Genomic DNA, 18,600 nt, shown 5'->3' with positions numbered 1-18,600 from the left:
GCATTGATTAGGAACAGGCCTTTCTGCTTTAAGAAATCGAGCCGTCGTGATTACGTCACATAAGCAGTATTTTCATGTGTCTTTTTTTATTTCAAGTTCCGTTCTGACTGGGTGCAAGATGTGAATTTAGAATAATTATAATAAAAAATATGCAGTATATTCAAACGTGGTGGAGCTTAATTTTCGACCATTTTAAAATGTGCCTGTATATAATTGTGTTGTAGTCAATGTAAAATAATAATCAACAACACATGTATAATAAGCGTTAATAAAAATACACATTATAAAAGAAAACATCAGTATTACTATAAATCAAGCATAACATGATGTAAAATGTTCTTAAAATGAATAAGAATTACAAAAAAGAAAATGCATATTTTCGAAAAGCACATTAGTGTTAAAATATTTAAATGAAATAAGAAATTAAAAATAGAATAACAGAAAACAATTAAAAGTCCAACGTTTCATCTTTTTTTATGACCCCAATCAGCTTTGGGTGTTTTGAAGGCTTCATCAAAAGTCTCTATTATTAATATTTGTATTATTAGGACTAGTAGTATTGCAGTAGTAGCATTACAGCAGATATACGTATCTTTTATTCTGATGATAAAAACAAATCGTACAGAAATAACTTTTTTTTTTGTTAACGTGCGTGTATGTGTTTGTAACACAGTCCATCAATGTTCATGATTAACTTGAACCAAATTTCCATTTTCAGAGCAATAAAGTGAGTACAAAAGTGTGAATTCAGTGTCGGAAGCGTGATTGGTTAACAACTAGGACGCAATCACGCCCCTTCCAGACCACGCCCAGTATGGCGTCAGGCCACGCCCCCTGCCGAACCAGGTCCTGGCTCGCTGCTGACGGTACGCTGCATTTGTGCTGCCCACTAACCAGGCAAGTAAGCAGCGCGACCCTCGTTCCTCACCGAGAAACTCTGCGCGTGAGTGTGCGTGTGCGCGTGACACCTATGGCACACCACTGAGCAGGTATGTGGACCCCCGCCGACCCTTAAAAAAGATCGTCCTTCTCTTATCTGCTCCTTATCAAACTTTTATCTCACTTTTTGGTGGGCGTTTGAGTGCGGATGATACAGTGTATTTATTTCATGGCGTGCACGTGCAGCTTGAGTCATCGTCTTGTTCTGCGTGAGATATCATGACAGCCGATTTACTGTCAAAGTGCGTTTCTACGTGAGCTAGCAAAACGAAATTAATGCGAGTTACCGTGCTGACGTAAAACGTAGGTCAACGTAGAAATGGAGAAATATTGGTGCGGGTTTGGTTGAAGAATTTCTGTCTCTTTTGCTGCTTGTTTTTATTTTTTGCGGTGTTAACTTCTCAGTGAGTGACGCTAAACTGATGCATTTCTACAATTTGGAAGAACATGTAGAGCGTGTGGATGAGCCGCGTGTTGAACAGTTTGATGCGCAAAATGAACGCAACGCGGCGTCTCCATGAGCTCTCAAATTAATCGTCATCTGTGTGCCGCCGCACTTTCGCAGGGGCAACGACTCCCTGGCTACTTTTCCTCCTTTTGACCCCCCAAGGGTGTATGGGAAGTGCTCCTGGATGGACCTGGGCGAAACCGGCTGGTCCATGGTTAAGCGAGAAGCATCCAGCAGCCCAGGGTCACCGGCCGAACCGAGCTACCTGCAGCCCGGTGACAGCCGGCGGAGCGGCGGCGCCCACACCCCGGACGAGCTGAGGACTCCCCCGGGCGCGGGCGACCTCGACGCGCTGCAGGGCGCCAGAACACTCCACCCGTACGCCCACTTCGGACACCACCACCACCACGGCAACCCGCTGCAGAGCTCCGGCGGCGGCGAGGACGTTCCTCTCTTTACGGATCTAGATCAGGGCGGCAAGCTGGTTCTGTCCGGCGGGGCGCATAAGGCCGCCGCCGCCGCGGGCCTGCTGGTGGATCCGTCGGACATGTATCAAAGCTTGGCCATCGCCGCGGCCCAAAGCCAGAGCGGATATGAGTCCTCCTCGGGGGCTTACATGCACTCCAACCCCAACTCCCCCGTGTACGTGCCCAGCTCGCGGGTGAGCTCCATGATCCCAAGCCTGTCGTACCTGCAAGCCGGCGGCTCGGCGCAGCCGGGCCACGCGGTCTCCGGCCACTCTGTGTGGTCGCAGCCGGCACCGGAGAGCCCGTCCTACGGCGCAGGGAGCCCGCACGCGCACGCCACGTCGGGCCGCTTCCACTACCCGCCGAGCCCGCCCATGAACAACGGCGGCGGCACGAGCAGGGACATCGGCTACGGGAACTCGCTGAACGTGGCCAACCGGGCCGAGCAGTACGGGCTCTCGCGGCCGCTCGGCGCGGCCTACCCAGCGGCTTACTCGCCCTACGTGGCCCCGCAGTTGTCTCAACTGCCGTCGCCGTGGACGAGCGGGCCCTTTGACAACGGCATGCTGCACACCTTGCAAAGCAGGGCCGCGCCCTTGATTCGGGGATCCAACGGAGGTAAGCATGCGGCAAGCATCGAGGAGGACGCGTCAAATACAACTTGCATTCATAGACACTGGCCCGATTTAAAGTAACATCACAAAAATATTTATTCTCCACTTAAACCGTATATGTTATATCTGGTTTACTTCCTTCAGTAATTGTGATATTTCGTGTGCGTAAAAACGCGACAAAGCATGACGAGCAAAATCATTCATTTGCTAGTTTTATGTTAAAGTTGTCTTAAAAATGTGAAGTTAAAGCAACAAACGAACCAACATCTAGATCTTAGTGGGTGACTAATTTGTCTTTCTTTTTTTTTGTTTTCGCACAAAAATACACTATACACAGTTTCAGATGCACCAGGCCTAAACACGATGAATAATGAATTATTTCCCGTTAGTCTCGGTTAAGGTTGGCATGAAAGTGTCCCTTTTAAGCCAAAATATTAAATATAAAATGGGACATCTCTTTCCTTATACACTCACAAGCACTCGTTGTTCACCATTAATTTAGCATTTGTGTTATGAGTGACCTACGTATAAAATGTACAGTTCAAGCACAAAAAAAAAAATTACGTGCACTAATTTGTCATTTTGTGTGCGTTAAAATACATTTACTTATTTGAACCAACTGAACAAGATGACCCGCAAATGTCCATTTTATGAAATGATTTGTTGTCATATGATAGGACAGCTTTAACATTCATTTTGTGCTTAAAACACTTTTGTGATAAAACAATTCTAAAATATAATGAAAAATCTTTAAGAAAAGCCTTGTCTGTTGATTTTTTTTTCTCTAAAATATACAATGAAGTTCAACCAAATCATGACATTGCTCGAAAGGCTAAAATTAATTGTGCAATTTCATACAAATGTAGCCAATCCAAACTTTATTTATAAAGTGCTTTTCATCCAAAGATTGTAACTCGGTGATTTGCAGATTTTGTGTCCTTAAAAACAAACATCCATTATTGTGCCAAAATTAAATACAAACAATCTTCGCCAAAATTAAAGACGTTACTGTTAATTCTTAACTAGAAATAACAACAACAAAAAATTAAAATATTTATGTACATATATTTAAAAAAATATCTATATCACAAGATAAGATGGGACACTATGTTTGGTGCGTAACACACGTGAATCTTAAATAGCGTTTGACTGGCTGTACCAATAATAAATCATAATTGTTTAAATGACAAAAAATACAAAGACATGACATTTTTGTTGAAAGAGAATTGGATTCAATTTTATAGCGTTACATGAGTCTATTTCAGCCATTTGGCGTGTCTAAAGGCTTTCATTTAAATATCACCAGAGCATGTTAATAACAACTTAAACGACAGCACTTTTTGTGTGTGTATTGACGCACGTGTGTGTGTGTGGGCTGCAGTGTCGGATCTCCTGGACGACATGTCTGAGAGCAGGGAGTGCGTCAACTGCGGCTCCATCTCCACGCCGCTGTGGAGGCGCGACGGCACCGGACACTTCCTATGCAACGCCTGCGGCCTCTACAGCAAGATGAACGGCCTCAGCAGGCCACTCATCAAGCCGCAGAAGCGCACGGTAAGCTCTTGTCTATTACTTGTAAACACACGCACAAACCCCAAGCAGATATTTTTACCTTGCAGGGCGAGTCGAGTCGACTCGTGCATACTCAGCTTTGATTGAGTAGAACTCCTGTTCCTAATATTTTGACCCTCTGCTTGAGACTGCCAACTAAAAGAATACATTGATAAATGTATACTTGACGGTTGTCATTCGTATACTGTACCTATTAAAATGGCGCGTTCGTGAAGACTTCTTCGAAATCTTTGTAAAACAATAACAAACGTATTTTGATTCAGTGATTCAATTATTAGTGAAACGTAATGGAGCCATTACGCGGGACTTTTACGCAGCAAAAAAAAATGACACATTCGTGATTAACGCCCTGTGACGACGCACGCGTCTGTGTCATCGAATAATATTGGGCAAGTGTACCTAATAAAAAGGCCTTGCATCCTTAGAGATGAATGTGTAGCTCCTGTAGCCAATATGTTGAAAGAATCTAATTTGTACTCTTAAAATAAGTCAAACTAAAATGATTTAAAAAAGAACATTTATCTATTAATTCATTTGAGAATGGAATTTTTTTTAAATTTCCAGTCTTTCCATATTGTCAAGAAACCAGTGTGTGTGTGTGAGACTGGTTTGAAATAAGTTCCCACGAACGCACACACACAGCGATGTAAAATAATTGATCAATTTTAAGCGAAGAAAAAAAATGACAGAAACTGAATTCAATAAGTGAAATCAAAACGACTAATTGAATTAGTCTAATTTTACCGTTCTCGGTGCCATTACGCACAAGTTTTACGCAGCGAGAAAAATCACATTTTGATTCAATAAGAACATTCATTATTGCCAGGAAACGATTGTGCGTGTCAGACGTGTGATTAAATTAAGAGGGTGGGGGGTCGTGCACTTTAGGAGCACGTGACAAGCAGGAGATCAATCAGTGTTGAAAAGCCCCCATGTGGATGAATTAATCACACACACACCCCCACCCCTCCCTCCCGTGGTTTCAGTCGACGTCCCGCAGGATCGGCCTGTCGTGCGCCAACTGTCAGACGAGCACCACGACGCTGTGGCGCAGGAACGCCGAAGGGGAGCCCGTGTGCAACGCCTGTGGTCTCTACACTAAATTACACGGGGTCAGTACACTTGGCGACCCCTCCCCACTCGTCATCATCATCATCATTATTATTCTCCTCAATTTTCCTCAACTCTGCGGGTTTGTGTACAGGTACCTCGGCCACTGGCCATGAAGAAAGAAGGCATCCAGACTCGAAAAAGAAAACCCAAAACACTGAATAAAACCAAAGGGGGCTCAGGTGAGATTTATACATTTTTAATATCAGGTCCACCTTAGCAAAATAGCAAATCAATAATTAATAATTGCAACGGTTAATAGTGTGACCTTTCCCCATATTATAATTGTATTCTTTCACTGTTGCTCATCAAATAATTTTTTTTCACTTCAAATCATCTTACTTTATTGACAAAATATGATGACTAGGTTTGGCTCATCCTTGTAAAAGGTCCAAATGTTTTTGGGTGCCTAATGAAGTGGCCAGGGACCGACGGGATCAGCCATCAAGTAAAGAAACACACAAAAGTGGTCTAATATTGTTCTCATGTTTGTAGGAAGTAGCAACTCTGTCGCCATGACACCCACGTCCACATCTTCGTCCAACTCTGAAGACTGCTCCAAAACCAGCTCTCCTTCCACGCAAGTGTCCGGGGTATGCCTTTCAATGGTTTCCTTTCTGCTTGGAGTTGACTCCTCCTCATAAATCACATTCGGTGCTGTCGCAGGTCAGCTCGTCCGTGCTGCCCGTCTCGGGGGAGGGCTCCGTGCTCAAGTACCCCGGCCCGGAAGGTCTGTACGGTGCCGTGGGCCTGGCGCAGACCTCTGACGTGGGCTCGGTGAGGGGGGAGCCCTGGTGCCCCATGGCTCTGGCTTGAGAGCGGGCCGGCCGAGCCCCTCCTGTGGAAGTACTCGGGTGACGTTTGAGCCACCTGACAAAGACGGACCACCGGCAGAAGATTCCCTCCCGGCAACGGCTGGATTTGGGAGTCCGTAGCGACGGTTTTGTTCACGCCGTCGGATGTTTTTACGGACCTACCTACGAGAAGAGCGTGACAGCCCCTCAGTGTACGGAACGTATTTCCTCTTCCAGCATTTGGATACTCAAAGACCTGTTTTGTTTTTTCTTTTTCACAACTGGAATCACCACGCCTCAAGAATCAAACGAAAAGAAAAGAATATTTATAAATCTCCCGTTGTTGAGAAGATGATTGTAATAAAGTTCTGGAAGTAGAATAGACGCTCAGACCTTTCCCATGTCTTCTTTGTCCACCTGAGAGCTAGCTCTTAACTGTCGTTGGTTCCGACAGGGTACGGCTGACAGAATAAGTCCAAGCGAGCCAACATTTATCTTAAAAACTGTTTTCCCAAGAGTAAAATTAGGATATCACTGCAGTTTTAAAAGTCCCCAAGCATCACAGAGGCTTTCGTAGTCAGCATAAATCCATTTTATCTCTCCAAAAGGAGGCTAAAACAAGACGCAAGCTAAGCCTAGGCTATTAAAAAGATTCATCATTAAAAAATATATACAATTAATTTGCTTCTGCCGTGTTCTTTAAATGTGAGCGCCAGCAAATGAAATTCCAATGTCAATTTTGGCAACGTAAGCTGAGAGCGAGTGAGCGAGCGAGAGGCTTCGCCGGGTTGAAAGTCCTCGAAAAGTAAACACGGATGGTCGGCCATGAGGGCGGGCGGGCGGCAGAAAGGCCCGTTGCTCGCTTGGCTTCCCCGAACGCTGATCTTCCGTTGATTTTCAAAGGAGAACCCCTCCCTCCTCCCCCCGCCTCCCGGAAGAGATGCCATCTCTGACTCAGCCCTTTTGGGTTTCCTCAACAGACATGGGAGGGGGGAAAAAAAAAAAAAGTCAACTCTTCATAACTCCCTCACTTGAGCTCAATAACATTGCAAGCTTTCATCAGCTGCACTCACCACAACTAACCTTTCACATTGTCAAAACCTTTACAGTTGTTGAAGTTTGCAAGATTGTTTTTCTCTTTGTTTCCTTGCCCGTTCTCATTTGGCCGCCATTTTATTCATAACACCATACACACTGCGCTTCCGGCGAACTCATCAAGTCGCTGTAAAATCTCTTCATTCACTGTACTAATTTACAGATTGGCCGTCGTGTGTACTTCCTGGAAGTGATTCCCCACGCTAAATGTGTTTGATCAACCCATTACAGTAAACTGACATTGTATGGCAATTGTGTTCCGGTCCACTGCACTTAACTACCATTACTGTACTAATTTGTCACTTGGATGTGCTAATCTGAGGCTGATGTTCCAATTGATTCCACCAAACTGCATGCCCAAAGAAATTTTGCCGTTTTATTAAATTGCTAATTAATTCTTGATGGTCCATCAAGTCCTCCACTCTGCATTCACTTGGCCTGGCTGTGCTTTTGAAAATCACTAACGGGACAATGGCGTCTTTCCCGACGGCGTCACTAAACTAAACCAAGCCATCTCGCAGGCAGGCAGGCGTCTTAATCGCAGGAAGTTTGATCCACGATGGGGTTGGGCTACCAAGTTCAAAATAACAACCCCCCCCAGCTAATGCAATGAGGAAAACCTTTGCGCCATATCACCGCCGAGTGTTTGCCGTGACGCACTGTAACGTGATGACATCATCACTGCTTTGGAACAATGGGAGTGTTTTCAAGGAAAAGGTTGGGAGTGAATGAGTGGAGAAGCGTGGAAGTCTGCGTAGGAGTGTGCACACTCGGCCGGCGAGCATTTATTTAGCAGGGCGCCACGCTGGGTGTGACACGACTGAAAGTTGAGGGCAACGATAAGAGGATCGAGACGTTGCCCCTCCTTTGGCCGCAACTAATGTACGTATATGAAAGAAAATGAAAAGTATTTCTCACACTGTGTCATGAAGTAAAAAGAGGCCAAGCGTTGTTGTACAAAGCCGCCGGTGACGCAGGATGTCTTGCGCTTGGCGGCGAGCTCGGGTTCCCGTGCGTTAAGTTCATTCAAAAGGCCTCGGAGAGACGAGCGGACGGACAACCGACCGGCCGGCGCTAACCTCGCTCTGAACTCCAAACATTCCGAACGGGCTTTTTGGACGGTGACGGCGGGGAATACTTGCATTAGTCACATGATTTAACGGCGCCGTTTCAGAGGCGGAACGTCTTCAAATGGCTTCGTATTGTGTCAAACCTTTTTTTTTTCACGGGTTCACTGTGACCTGCAGACATATTACGTCATTCTATTTGCTGCTTCTGGCAAGCCTGGAATTATGTTTGCAATAATGACGGTGTCCCATTACTTTTGTCCATCCAGTCAGTCCCAAAAGTACGATGCAGTGTTATTTTTGCACACAAGCTGAACTCAGTGACTGAAGCGAAGGAGAGCGGCCGGCGCTTCCTCGCTTTCGCCCCTGACCGAGCAGACCCTTTTGGCTGAGCCGAGCGATTCATTATGGACTTGACTTTAAAACTTCCTGTTTTTCCCCCTCTTTAATTAAGCCAATCTGCAGCGCTGCACTAAAGAGAGGAAATACCTCCAAATAGTCCCCAATTTGCGGCCGTCTCAACGATCCCGCCACGCAGATTACATCGGCCGCGTTAATGTAGCAACGTTTGATCACCGAGGGAAATTATGTCTGTCATTTCTTCCTGCCTCGCTGCCAATAATGTGGGAATGGTGCAGCAGCAGCCACCCCTTGCCCCCCTCACCCCTGCCGGCCGGCCGGCCCTCGCCCGGCTGGGCACGTCACAACTACGTGCCTTCGCTCAGTCCCATCTGACATCTATCTCTGCCTCATGTGTTTATTATTATTACACTCTTGTAGTCTCTTTATAGAGGAAAAAAAGGAAAAGAGTTGATTTATGGCTCCGCTGCTGGCCTTTCCTGTCCTCATTTCTGAAAACAAGATTCCGTGGAATTCCTGCAGCGCTATTAGCGCCGAGCACTTCTGAGGTCAAACTTTCACTTGCACTGTTCCAAACAGTGGAGAGAAAGAACCTTCTTGTTGGTGTTAGTTCCCGCTTTGTACCGCGAGTATGCAAATGAAGTTCATCAAGGCCGGAATTGAGAATTAAACCCAAAATACATTTGCATTTTCGACGAGATGGCATATGTATATCTGAACACTTGGTAGATAACTGATAAGGACATTTTTTATCCACATTTGTAAGCAGCCCAACTGAACATTTACTAATTATGTCACTTAGAAAAAAACAAATCTGAATGATGATAGATGTAATCTTAGCTGCAAGCAAGGGGAGTTTCAGTGGTTTCATTGTCGCACTTTCTCCTCAAGATGTGAATGCACAACAATGACCTTGAATGCTCTCTTAATTTACTCAAAGTGTTATTGTACGAAAATAAAGTCCTCGCTTGAGTCGCTGTTGGCTTACCCGCCGCGTGCCCTTTTCAACTTTGAACTGAAACTCACCTCCGAGCCTCACCCTCCACTGTTTTTCACCAGGAAACAGGAAGAGGGACGGGACGGCCCACGTCGACGTGGAGGTGCAAAATCTTTCCAAATAGGTAAGCGTCTTTATATGTCATTTAAAAAAAAGTCATAATATGTGTCACAATTTGATTTGCAAGGCTTTCTTTTTTCATAGAGTGACACATTCCAGGTGAGAAATCTTCTATTGTTCCGCATCTGTCAATCATTGATCAAGTATGCCACATATTTGATGATGTTTATGAAATTCCTGGGTTTACAGTGTTTGGCTTTTCCACACAACCCTTTATACTTTGTCTTGTTTGTAGCTACCATATACTGTTAAAACTATCATTAGTCAAGTTTTGATTTTTTGTTTTTGTGCATTGGCTATGTATGTTTGCATGTCCATGCTTTAATTTAATTGCATACTCAATTAGCATTTAAACATCAGGGCAAAGAATCATAGTTGGTAAATTAAGCAGCCAATCAGGAAACAAAAATATTTTTATTTGTGAACAAAGTAGCGCTTATGCTAGCCAAAATGGCGGCTAATTGTTATCCTCTCTGGTACTCTTTTTGTACAATTTCATTGGTTGTTGCAACAAACATGGAGAAACACTCCCAAATTGAAGTGGCAAGCATCTTTAAATGAGGACAGCCACAAATTTGTTGCTGTGGCACAATGACATCACCGCCGTCGTCATCATCATCATCAAAGAGGAAACCCGAGCGGGCCTGCTATAGTGGCCCCTCAATAAACAGACTGGTTATCACATCACTAACATTTATTTAACCCCTCCGCAGAAGGTGTTCTGTTGGAGGCGAGGCGAAGGGAGGGAGTCGTACCCAAATCTATTTGGCTGACCCACTGACATCCTGCACATGCACACAAGAAAACAAGTTCAAGCTACCAATAAATGGCTCAAGACATTTAGGTGATGAACAATATTGTTGTTGTTTTGGGGGAGCTAAAGCGAAACACCACAAACAAACTCCCCCCGCTTCTACCCTCCTTTTTTGTAAAAAGCAAAAGAAGGAGAAAGGATGAGCTCAAGAGGGACGGCGCTGATGCTCTCCTCAAGCCCAACCCCCACCCACCCCACAAACGCCATTCCTTTCCCGTTTGCGCAGCTCTCTCCCACACATCTCTCTCCGCATCCCCGAGCCAGGCCCCCGTCCGTCCGTGTGTATGTGCATGCGTGTTTTCTTTCTTCATGACTTTAAGGAAAGAAAACGGAGCAGCGACCAAAATAAATACACCGCTCTCTCTCTCTCTCTCGGATCAGACAATGTGTCACAGTCCGTGCGATAGCTCCTCGGAGGAAGGGGAAAAAGACATGTTGTTATTTTAGCCAGAAGGAGGAGGAGGATGGAGCGCTTTCGGGCCCGTCAGCCGAGCGTCCGTTTGTCACCCCCGTCAGCCGAGCGTCCGTCTGTCACCCCCGTCAACGTCGTCAAATGTCCAAATATATTTCAAGCTATGATAGGCGACTACTCACTGGAAACACCTGATGTCGTCATTCACTTAAGATAAATAAACGTCTCCTTCTCCCACCAGGACAGAAATACAGAAAGGCAGTGTCATCATCTCAGTTCACCAGCACTACTGTCGAGGCCATTGGAACGCTGTTGCTAACCAAAAGAGCAGCACCTATGGGAAAACAACGGTAATTATCTCAGCTATCTCATTACACTGCTCCGAAAGAGGGAAAAATCCAAACATGGGTGTTTATCTTCCTGATAAGTATGAACAATGTTGCAATCATTTTGTTTGAGATGTGACTATTTGACTATTTTGCTAGTATTTGGCGGAAAAAGTTTATTAGCAGTCCTTATAGCTGTCTTTTTCTTTTTTTTTTTTTATGAAGTGTGCACTTTGGGCGACACTCATTAAATGGCCAATTGAACGCTCTGTCAAGCAGAACCTTCCTTTGACCCTGAAATGCACACACACACACACACACACTGGCACAGTCTAGCACAATCCCTTAGTCGGACATCAATAGTTTGTTTATAATTAGCCCTGGCACCTCTTGACTACTTAGAGAGAGTGATTGTTTTTGAAAATGGCCCCTGGGGTCCTGTTGACTGATTGCTTCGGTGGAGGAGGCGCTTTTGGGAAGGGGGGGGGGGTATAGCCAGGCTCCGCTGTAGAAAGTGAGTTGCAGTCGGCATTCCAGTCAAGCCGCTGTGGACCCTCGCCTGACAGCCCCGCCGATAATGTCCTAGTCAGATAGAGAGAGGCATCTGAGCCCTGCTCTCCATCACTCAATTAGTCTCCATACACAGCAGTTCACCCCCCCCCCCCCCCACACCCCCTACCCCCCAAAAAAAAGAGCCCACAAATCATACAACAGCGCAGTTTATGAGAAGAAAACGTCTGCTTTGTATCCACTCGGTATGCTCATTAGTGGAAATATGATGCTCGAATATATCCAAGAAATAAATATATATTGTTACGGAGAGCGTCCGGCGTCATGACATGCGTACTCCTTCAATTTCAGTCAACACGCAACATGTTACCGTTTAAGATGAAGTGGCTTTTCTGGATGCAAATTTGACAAGCTTAATAGTCTGCCACTTTCTCTGTTCAAATATTATGAAAATAAAAATAAATACTGTTCGATGCAATATGACCACTTCAAATAAAAAAATCATTCACAGCTAAAAATATAATATTATTCCAAATATTTTGCATAATTTTCCCACAAAAAAACTCCCTTGGGGTTTTCAAGTGAAACGCATTTAAATGTTTACAAAAGGTCAAATGAAGTTCACCTGTGGTTCCTTTTAGATTCAGGTACAAATTTCACCCAAAAACATATCTGGATTTTTTTTTTTTTTTTTTAGTCCAAATATCACCTGAGTGACATTTGGATTAGAAAAGCGGCACTGGTATCGGGTCAAACATTTCCCGCCATTCAACGGGCCCATCAACCCGAGAAAGACCCCTGACCGCCGGCTGACCCGTCACCTGCAGACGGCGCGCTGCTCTTTGATGGCGTGTTTGCTCTTTGGTACAGTAGAGGTTAGTCACACACACCTTGAGAGAGCGACGCATTGGCGCACACAATGGCCACGGCCATTTGTGTGAGCAATGAGCGGGGGGGTGGGATTAAGACATGAAAGCGGGTAAACAACGATCTTTTACCTGCGACGCATTGGGGCCAGCCGATGTCCGCGTCCAGGCAACGTTACACCTGATTGATTCTCTGCTTTCCACCTTTCAATTGGAATTTTGTTTGATTCAAAACAGAGAATCATAATGAAAGTGGGAGTTGGCAGTTCGCACGCGGTGGCTCGCTAGCTAGCTAGTAATGGCTAGCACATTTTCAGAGATATTTCTTGCAAAAGTTGATAGGTAAAAATGTAAGACTGAACAAGAGTAAAATATGTTTGTTGTGTGTCTAGCTCAAAGGGAAACCTGCGATAACCCGAGTAACCTTCTAATACCTCAGTAGGCTTTTTGGGGAATTCTGCATCTTCTGACTCTGGGAAGCAACCCAATTATTTCCAATTATTTATTGACTCTTCAAACTTTGTTAGAAAAGCAGACTTTGCGCTGAAAGACATTCTTTTTTTTCTTTCCTTCTTCATCCCCGGAGCAGAGGGACCTTCGAGTTAAGATGTAACTCGTAATAAGACTCTCTCTCGGGGAATATGCTCGTTTCTGTTGCTAATCGGAATTGAAGTCGTATGATGAATTGCAGAGGACGAAAAAAAAATTCAACTCTTTCATCAGGTCGTGAGTCCAATTTTTACTCAAAGGCTTTCAACTTCCAAAATGAGAGTTAACACATACAGTACAAATACAATTGGCTCATATCGATGTACAGAATTTGAATGTGCATTTTGATATCATTTGTGTGGATTGGATTCATATTGATACCAAAATAGATGGACTTTTCAACCAATTCCCACTTGAGCACGTTCCTATAAAAAGCCTCCGCTCGCACTCCCTCGGTGACACGGCGTCACATAACACTTAACGCAAATTGAAAATCTCCACCCTTGAGTGTCAGCGTGACAGCGAGGCCTGAGGGATGACTCACAAGCGCACAATTTCAATCATGCTGGGACAATATTTGGACTGGATCTCAGACGCTTTCACACAAAGCCGGCTCGGGAGGGTGACTCAGGTGAGGAGAATTATTCAAATAGCATCAGAGCTAAAACACTGAATTGCTGCTACCACATGTCAAATGTCATCCAGCAGGTCAATGCTAGCTTTGTTAGCCTCTGTCGATGCTCATAAATTCTGGAACAATTTTAGGGATTTTTCACATACTGTTACTTCAGATACTTCTTAATGAGTTGAATCCAGGTCAAAAATGACTCAACACATTGTTTCACAATGTCAAGCAGCAGTAAATAGCTGTTACAGTAAGTGAACTTTCTATCGTACGCTTTTCCGAGGCAACTGCTGATGATGAGTCTTCACGCCTCCCTCCCACTGGATGACAAAGCGGCTTTAGGAGCTACGCGGCTCGGCCTCGGTTGCGGAGGAGGCGCCCTGTCAGGTGAGAGATGAAATCTGGCCGCTTTTATGATTCAGGGGCGAAAGGAGGTATTGGATAGCTGCTCCCTCTGCAAAAAAAAAAAAAAAAAAAAGTGTGATCACAGGGTCAGGAGCGCTTTTATTCATTACAATGGAGACGTGCTGATGATGTCATGGAGCTTTTTTCAACATTGCTATTTGCACTCTGATTGGACCTCGTGTCCATTCACTGATGATTTTGCATCCTGGGAGGGGGGGAAAAAACTCTCACTAGACAACAACAACATTAGTAAGTCTGTATTTCCACGTTTCCAGCCTCCGTGTTTCCTGTCACGCCAAAGAAAAGTGCCGACATTGCATGTTTTTAGAAGTGACCCAGCGTCTCTCTCACGCACTTGTATCCATTATCTTTCTGTGGGACTGGGGGGAGAGTGGGTTATCTTGGGGACCCATTGTGTGTATGTGAAGTAGGTGTGTTGGGAGGGGAGGGAGGGGTGGGGGGCACCTCTACTGTGCATACAGGAGGTGTTGCACCAGGGAAAGTCTTGGCTCCGGGGGGGGGGGGGGGGGGGGGGGGGTGCGGCGGTGGAGGTGCTTGGAGTTCTGTCCTCCCCTGTGGCCCCTGCTGGGCTTTGGGGAAGCCATGCACGGAGACAGTAGGCCGGGGAGAGGGGGGGGTGTCGGAGAGGAGGCACCGGGCTTGGGTTCTTGCCCTCTCCCTGACAGGATCTGGTCAATGTCCTGCCGTGGAGGGTCGCGGCCCAGCTTACACATACAAACTTATCTCCAGTGCATCTGCCGGGCCGCCTGCGCAGTCAGGCTGGCTCCACAGCGGGCCACGGGCGCTTTCCTGTCGGGTGGGAGTGGGGGGGGGGCTTTCGAGGGTGCAGGAGAGGAGGATGGTGGAAGGATAGAGAGGAGGGGGGGGGGGGTGATGTTCAACTGCCAAGTCGCTGAGCTGTGTGGAAAACACGAGCCGCCTCCAGGGTAACGGGACCACTTCTGAAGTTCTACAAACAAAAATAGCTCCGACGTCGACCCCGCCGACGCGCCGTGTTTTGAATCCAGGCATCGTTTCTTGCGAGGGGGGGGGGGGGGGGGGGGGGTTGACATTCAATAATTGTGTATTTATCACTGTCTCGCTCTCTCTCGGCCGCTCTTTCTAGGATGGAGGCGACCTCTCGGTGACCAAGCGCGTCAAAGTCCCTTTGGTGAGTCATTTTCATCAGTTCAACAGCGCCGGTTTCCAATTCTCATGACCTCATGCGTTGCAGAATGCTTGCAATCCAGCGCTGGTGTTTTCTCTTCACTCCCTCCTTTCCCAAGCCTTTTCTCGGCAGCCGTTCCAGGGCGACCGTTGCTCGTCATGTTTCAATTAAGCCTCATCAAAATGATGGCGGGATTTCTTTGTTTTGATCTACAGGTGAGGCGTAGGAGGAAGCGCATCACTCCAATTGTGATGTGATGTCACTCAGTCAAACAATGCCCGTAGAGTTTATGAAGAATTTATGATGGAAATAACAGACATTCCGGAATTTTCTAACTTGCTCTAAAGTGTTCAAATCTTCAAAGTTGACCCTTAACTGACTCCCTTCTATGATGTGTACTTCTTTTCATTTTAGATGTAAAAAGCCAGCGTTAGCGCCCCAACGCTAATCCTCATCTCCGGACCCGCCCCAACGTCAAGTCTGGCGGCACACCTGACGCCGACACGTGACTCCCCTCACCTGCTCCTCATTGGCTGCCGTGTTCAAGCAGGACCTTTAACACAAGGTTGCCCGCCCCCCCGCCATGGCTCTTTACAAGGCCTGCCTTTGGCCAGAGAAAACCTTTTTTAACTTCCTCGGTGCTCGGGAGCAAACATTTTTGTTTTTGCTGTTTCTGGAGGGACTGAGAGGAGAAGAAGGGAGGAGAGACGACCTCCTAATGTACATTCTGTTCTGCTTTGGCTGCGATTCCCAAGGTTGTTTGTCTGTGTGTGTGTGCGTGTGTTAGGTGGTGCCAGGCACTAGCGTCTCCTCTGGCTCGCTCCGTGTTGACCCGACCCTGGACTCTCTCCTCCCTCCCACGAGTTGGGCGAGGCTTGGCAGAGCTGCACGTATCCATCCGCACACACTGATTGCCGGTATGTGTGTGCATGTACACGCAAATAGTCAGTGTGTGTGCGCGTGTGTGTAGAGAGAATATTAGGTACACAATCCATTGAAATCTTACAAAGAACCCCGCCAAAATTATTTTATTTATTTATATATATTTATATATATATTATATGATTATCTTGAGATGTGTTCCGTGCATCTAGGTAGCAAAAAGTATCAATTATTCACTTGGCTCATGAAAAAAAAATGAGGATCAGGATTATTTTCTAGCAATGCAGTTTGTGTGATTAAAAATATGCATTAGAGACTAAATTCTGATTGCGGAAAGCAAAAGCTAGTCGGCGTGACTTCCGTTCGTCTTTGTCTTTTAAATAAAAGGCGTTAACCTAACCCCTGAAAACTAGTCAAGCAAATTGGGAAATTCGCAGGGGGCAATGTGAAAAAATAAAACATGTTCATCACAATTGCGCCACGCGCAATTAAGGGCACCAGCGAGTCCCGCTTCCTCGCTCGCTCGCTTCCCATCAGCTAACACTCACACACTAAGTGAGACAAATATTCCCACGTGCAATCAACGCGCTAGGCATGCCAAGGTAGTACATTCCAGGGATCGAGTGTGTTACCCTGATTTAAGGCTGTCTTGTCCAAGGCTGGGCTCCTCTCTCTCTCTCTCTCTCTCTCTCTCTCTCTCTCTCTCTCTCTCTCTCTCTCTCTCTCTCTCTCTCTCTCTCTCTCTCTCTCTCTCTCTCTCTCTCTCTCTCTCTGTTTTTGTGTGTGTGAACGAGCCCACGTCATCCCGCTCACAGCAACGCCTGATCCCGATCCTATCTTAGCTCGTCTAGTCTCACCCACTCACTTCCAAATGAATATAAATGATTGTTTTCGTTGTACGACTGCAAAGACTGTAAAAGGAAGCGAGAGCGACGGCGTCATCTCACAAGATAAACAAAAGGCAAGGACACGTTTTTAGGAAACCACAATTAAGAGTCAAATGAGACGCTTATGGTTACATGTGAACGGTCGTCATCGTGATCATGAAACAAGCCCGCATTCCTGTGCTTAAAAACATTACAAGGTGACAAATGAGGAAAGAGGGCAGAGGGCAAAGCCGCGGGAACAAATCACGCAGATGTGACGCCCAGTCCAGCGCCAGCGAGCCAGCCAGCACTTTGCCTTGGCCGAGGAAACGGGAAGAATCAAAGTCGGCAGATGATGCAGATGGAAAGCATCTGCCTGTCGGGGGACACCAAAAGTGATCGTAGATAGATTGGTGCACACTGGAGTTGACACAGTCCCTCAGCATAAATGACCCCGGCTGACCCCGCCAGTTAGCCTTTGTTTAGCAGACGCCCGGCCCCCTTTAATCTTGTCCAGAGATAAATCCTTTGATGGACCTAGTCCCACTCACTTGAAAGTACGGGCCGGGCCATCTCCATAGATCAACGTAATACTGCACGTTTGAAGACAGCGGTGGAGGGAGTAGGAGGTAGGAGGGGGCACGCGGGTGGGCTCTCAGGAACAGGGTCATCCATCTAAAGTGGACCCACCTGCCCTCTTGACCGCAAAGAGGCAACACTCTGGCAACAGGATGACCTTGTCTGTCTGTGTCCGGGCACAGATGACACATTTCTTACTCCAAAAACTCCTTTTAAGCTGAACCATACCCTTCTTTACAAAGTGACATCGCCAACTAGAGGCCTGGCATGCAAATTACAGCCAATGTCTCGTCACACACAAGGCCCATTGGAATTTCCAGGGAGGCGGAGCGGCAGCCACAGCGGCTGGCTCACTTTGCAGTATCATTTCCTCATCATCTTCTCACGCTCATTTGTCAGTGCACTAATTGTGATGATCCTTGCCACCGACCGTATAAGCATCATCCTTAAAACCGTGGCGGACTTCAGGGAGCTCTTTAGATTCCTCTGATAAGACCCCCTCCCACCACCATCTACCGGTACCCCCGTCTCCCCCCACTCCATTAAAGAGACGGTTCTTATCTAAAGCTTTCATCGAACCAAGGCCGCTGCTAATGCTGATAGATTTGATCCTGCAGTAGGGATCATATGTGAATGGGACAAATTAGAATCCACAATGATGATTTTTGTGTGCAAGTCCTACCGAGACAAGTGAGAGCATCACCCTAAAATAGGAGGGCGGGCACTTTAATTGCTGTACCCTGCCATGGCTCAAAATAATGCTGAGTGTGTTTATTCCTCTTGTTTTCCTGAAGAATGCAAAATTTGGGATGCAGCTTTTAAATGAGGTCTCACCTTTACAGATGTAGGTACCAAATGAGGCCCACTTTCATCACACTTTATCTCTGCCATTAATCATTACAAGAGTGTTATGTTCCTTCCTTTTATTCAATCGCAAGTAACTTGAGTGCCCAGAAAGGTGTTTAACAAAAGAAAAATTAACTAACAAACGTCTTAACATTGCCCCCCCCCCCCCCCCAATGGCCCATTAGGGAAGAGTGAGTCATGCACATTGGCTCTTTAATGTGGTTTAATC

The 18,600-nt window shown here is 46.1% G+C and overlaps 1 protein-coding gene and 1 long non-coding RNA gene across 2 annotated transcripts; both read left to right on the top strand.

The window, feature by feature from the left end:
- The first annotated feature begins 829 nt into the window (after positions 1 to 829).
- On the top strand, positions 830 to 6,328 carry gata6 (GATA binding protein 6). The gene is made up of 7 exons (XM_049747797.1): positions 830 to 989; positions 1,505 to 2,472; positions 3,850 to 4,022; positions 5,027 to 5,152; positions 5,245 to 5,332; positions 5,646 to 5,743; positions 5,817 to 6,328. Exons 2-7 carry the CDS (start codon positions 1,572 to 1,574, stop codon positions 5,964 to 5,966), a joined length of 1,536 nt encoding a protein of 511 aa, XP_049603754.1. The 5' UTR covers positions 830 to 989; positions 1,505 to 1,571; the 3' UTR covers positions 5,967 to 6,328.
- A 1,196-nt stretch (positions 6,329 to 7,524) lies between these two features.
- On the top strand, positions 7,525 to 16,742 carry LOC125985283 (uncharacterized). Its single transcript, XR_007487257.2, has 6 exons — positions 7,525 to 7,921; positions 9,526 to 9,587; positions 10,297 to 11,159; positions 12,343 to 14,012; positions 15,157 to 15,201; positions 15,613 to 16,742. It is a non-coding gene; the product is annotated as an uncharacterized lncRNA (long non-coding RNA).
- Positions 16,743 to 18,600: the final 1,858 nt, after the last annotated feature.

This window comes from Syngnathus scovelli, chromosome 17 (assembly GCF_024217435.2).
Source record: "Syngnathus scovelli strain Florida chromosome 17, RoL_Ssco_1.2, whole genome shotgun sequence".
In the NCBI taxonomy this organism is placed as follows: domain Eukaryota; kingdom Metazoa; phylum Chordata; class Actinopteri; order Syngnathiformes; family Syngnathidae; genus Syngnathus; species Syngnathus scovelli.
The sequence above is the reverse complement of the archived record's forward strand: the minus strand, read 5'-3'. Positions and strand labels throughout refer to the sequence as shown.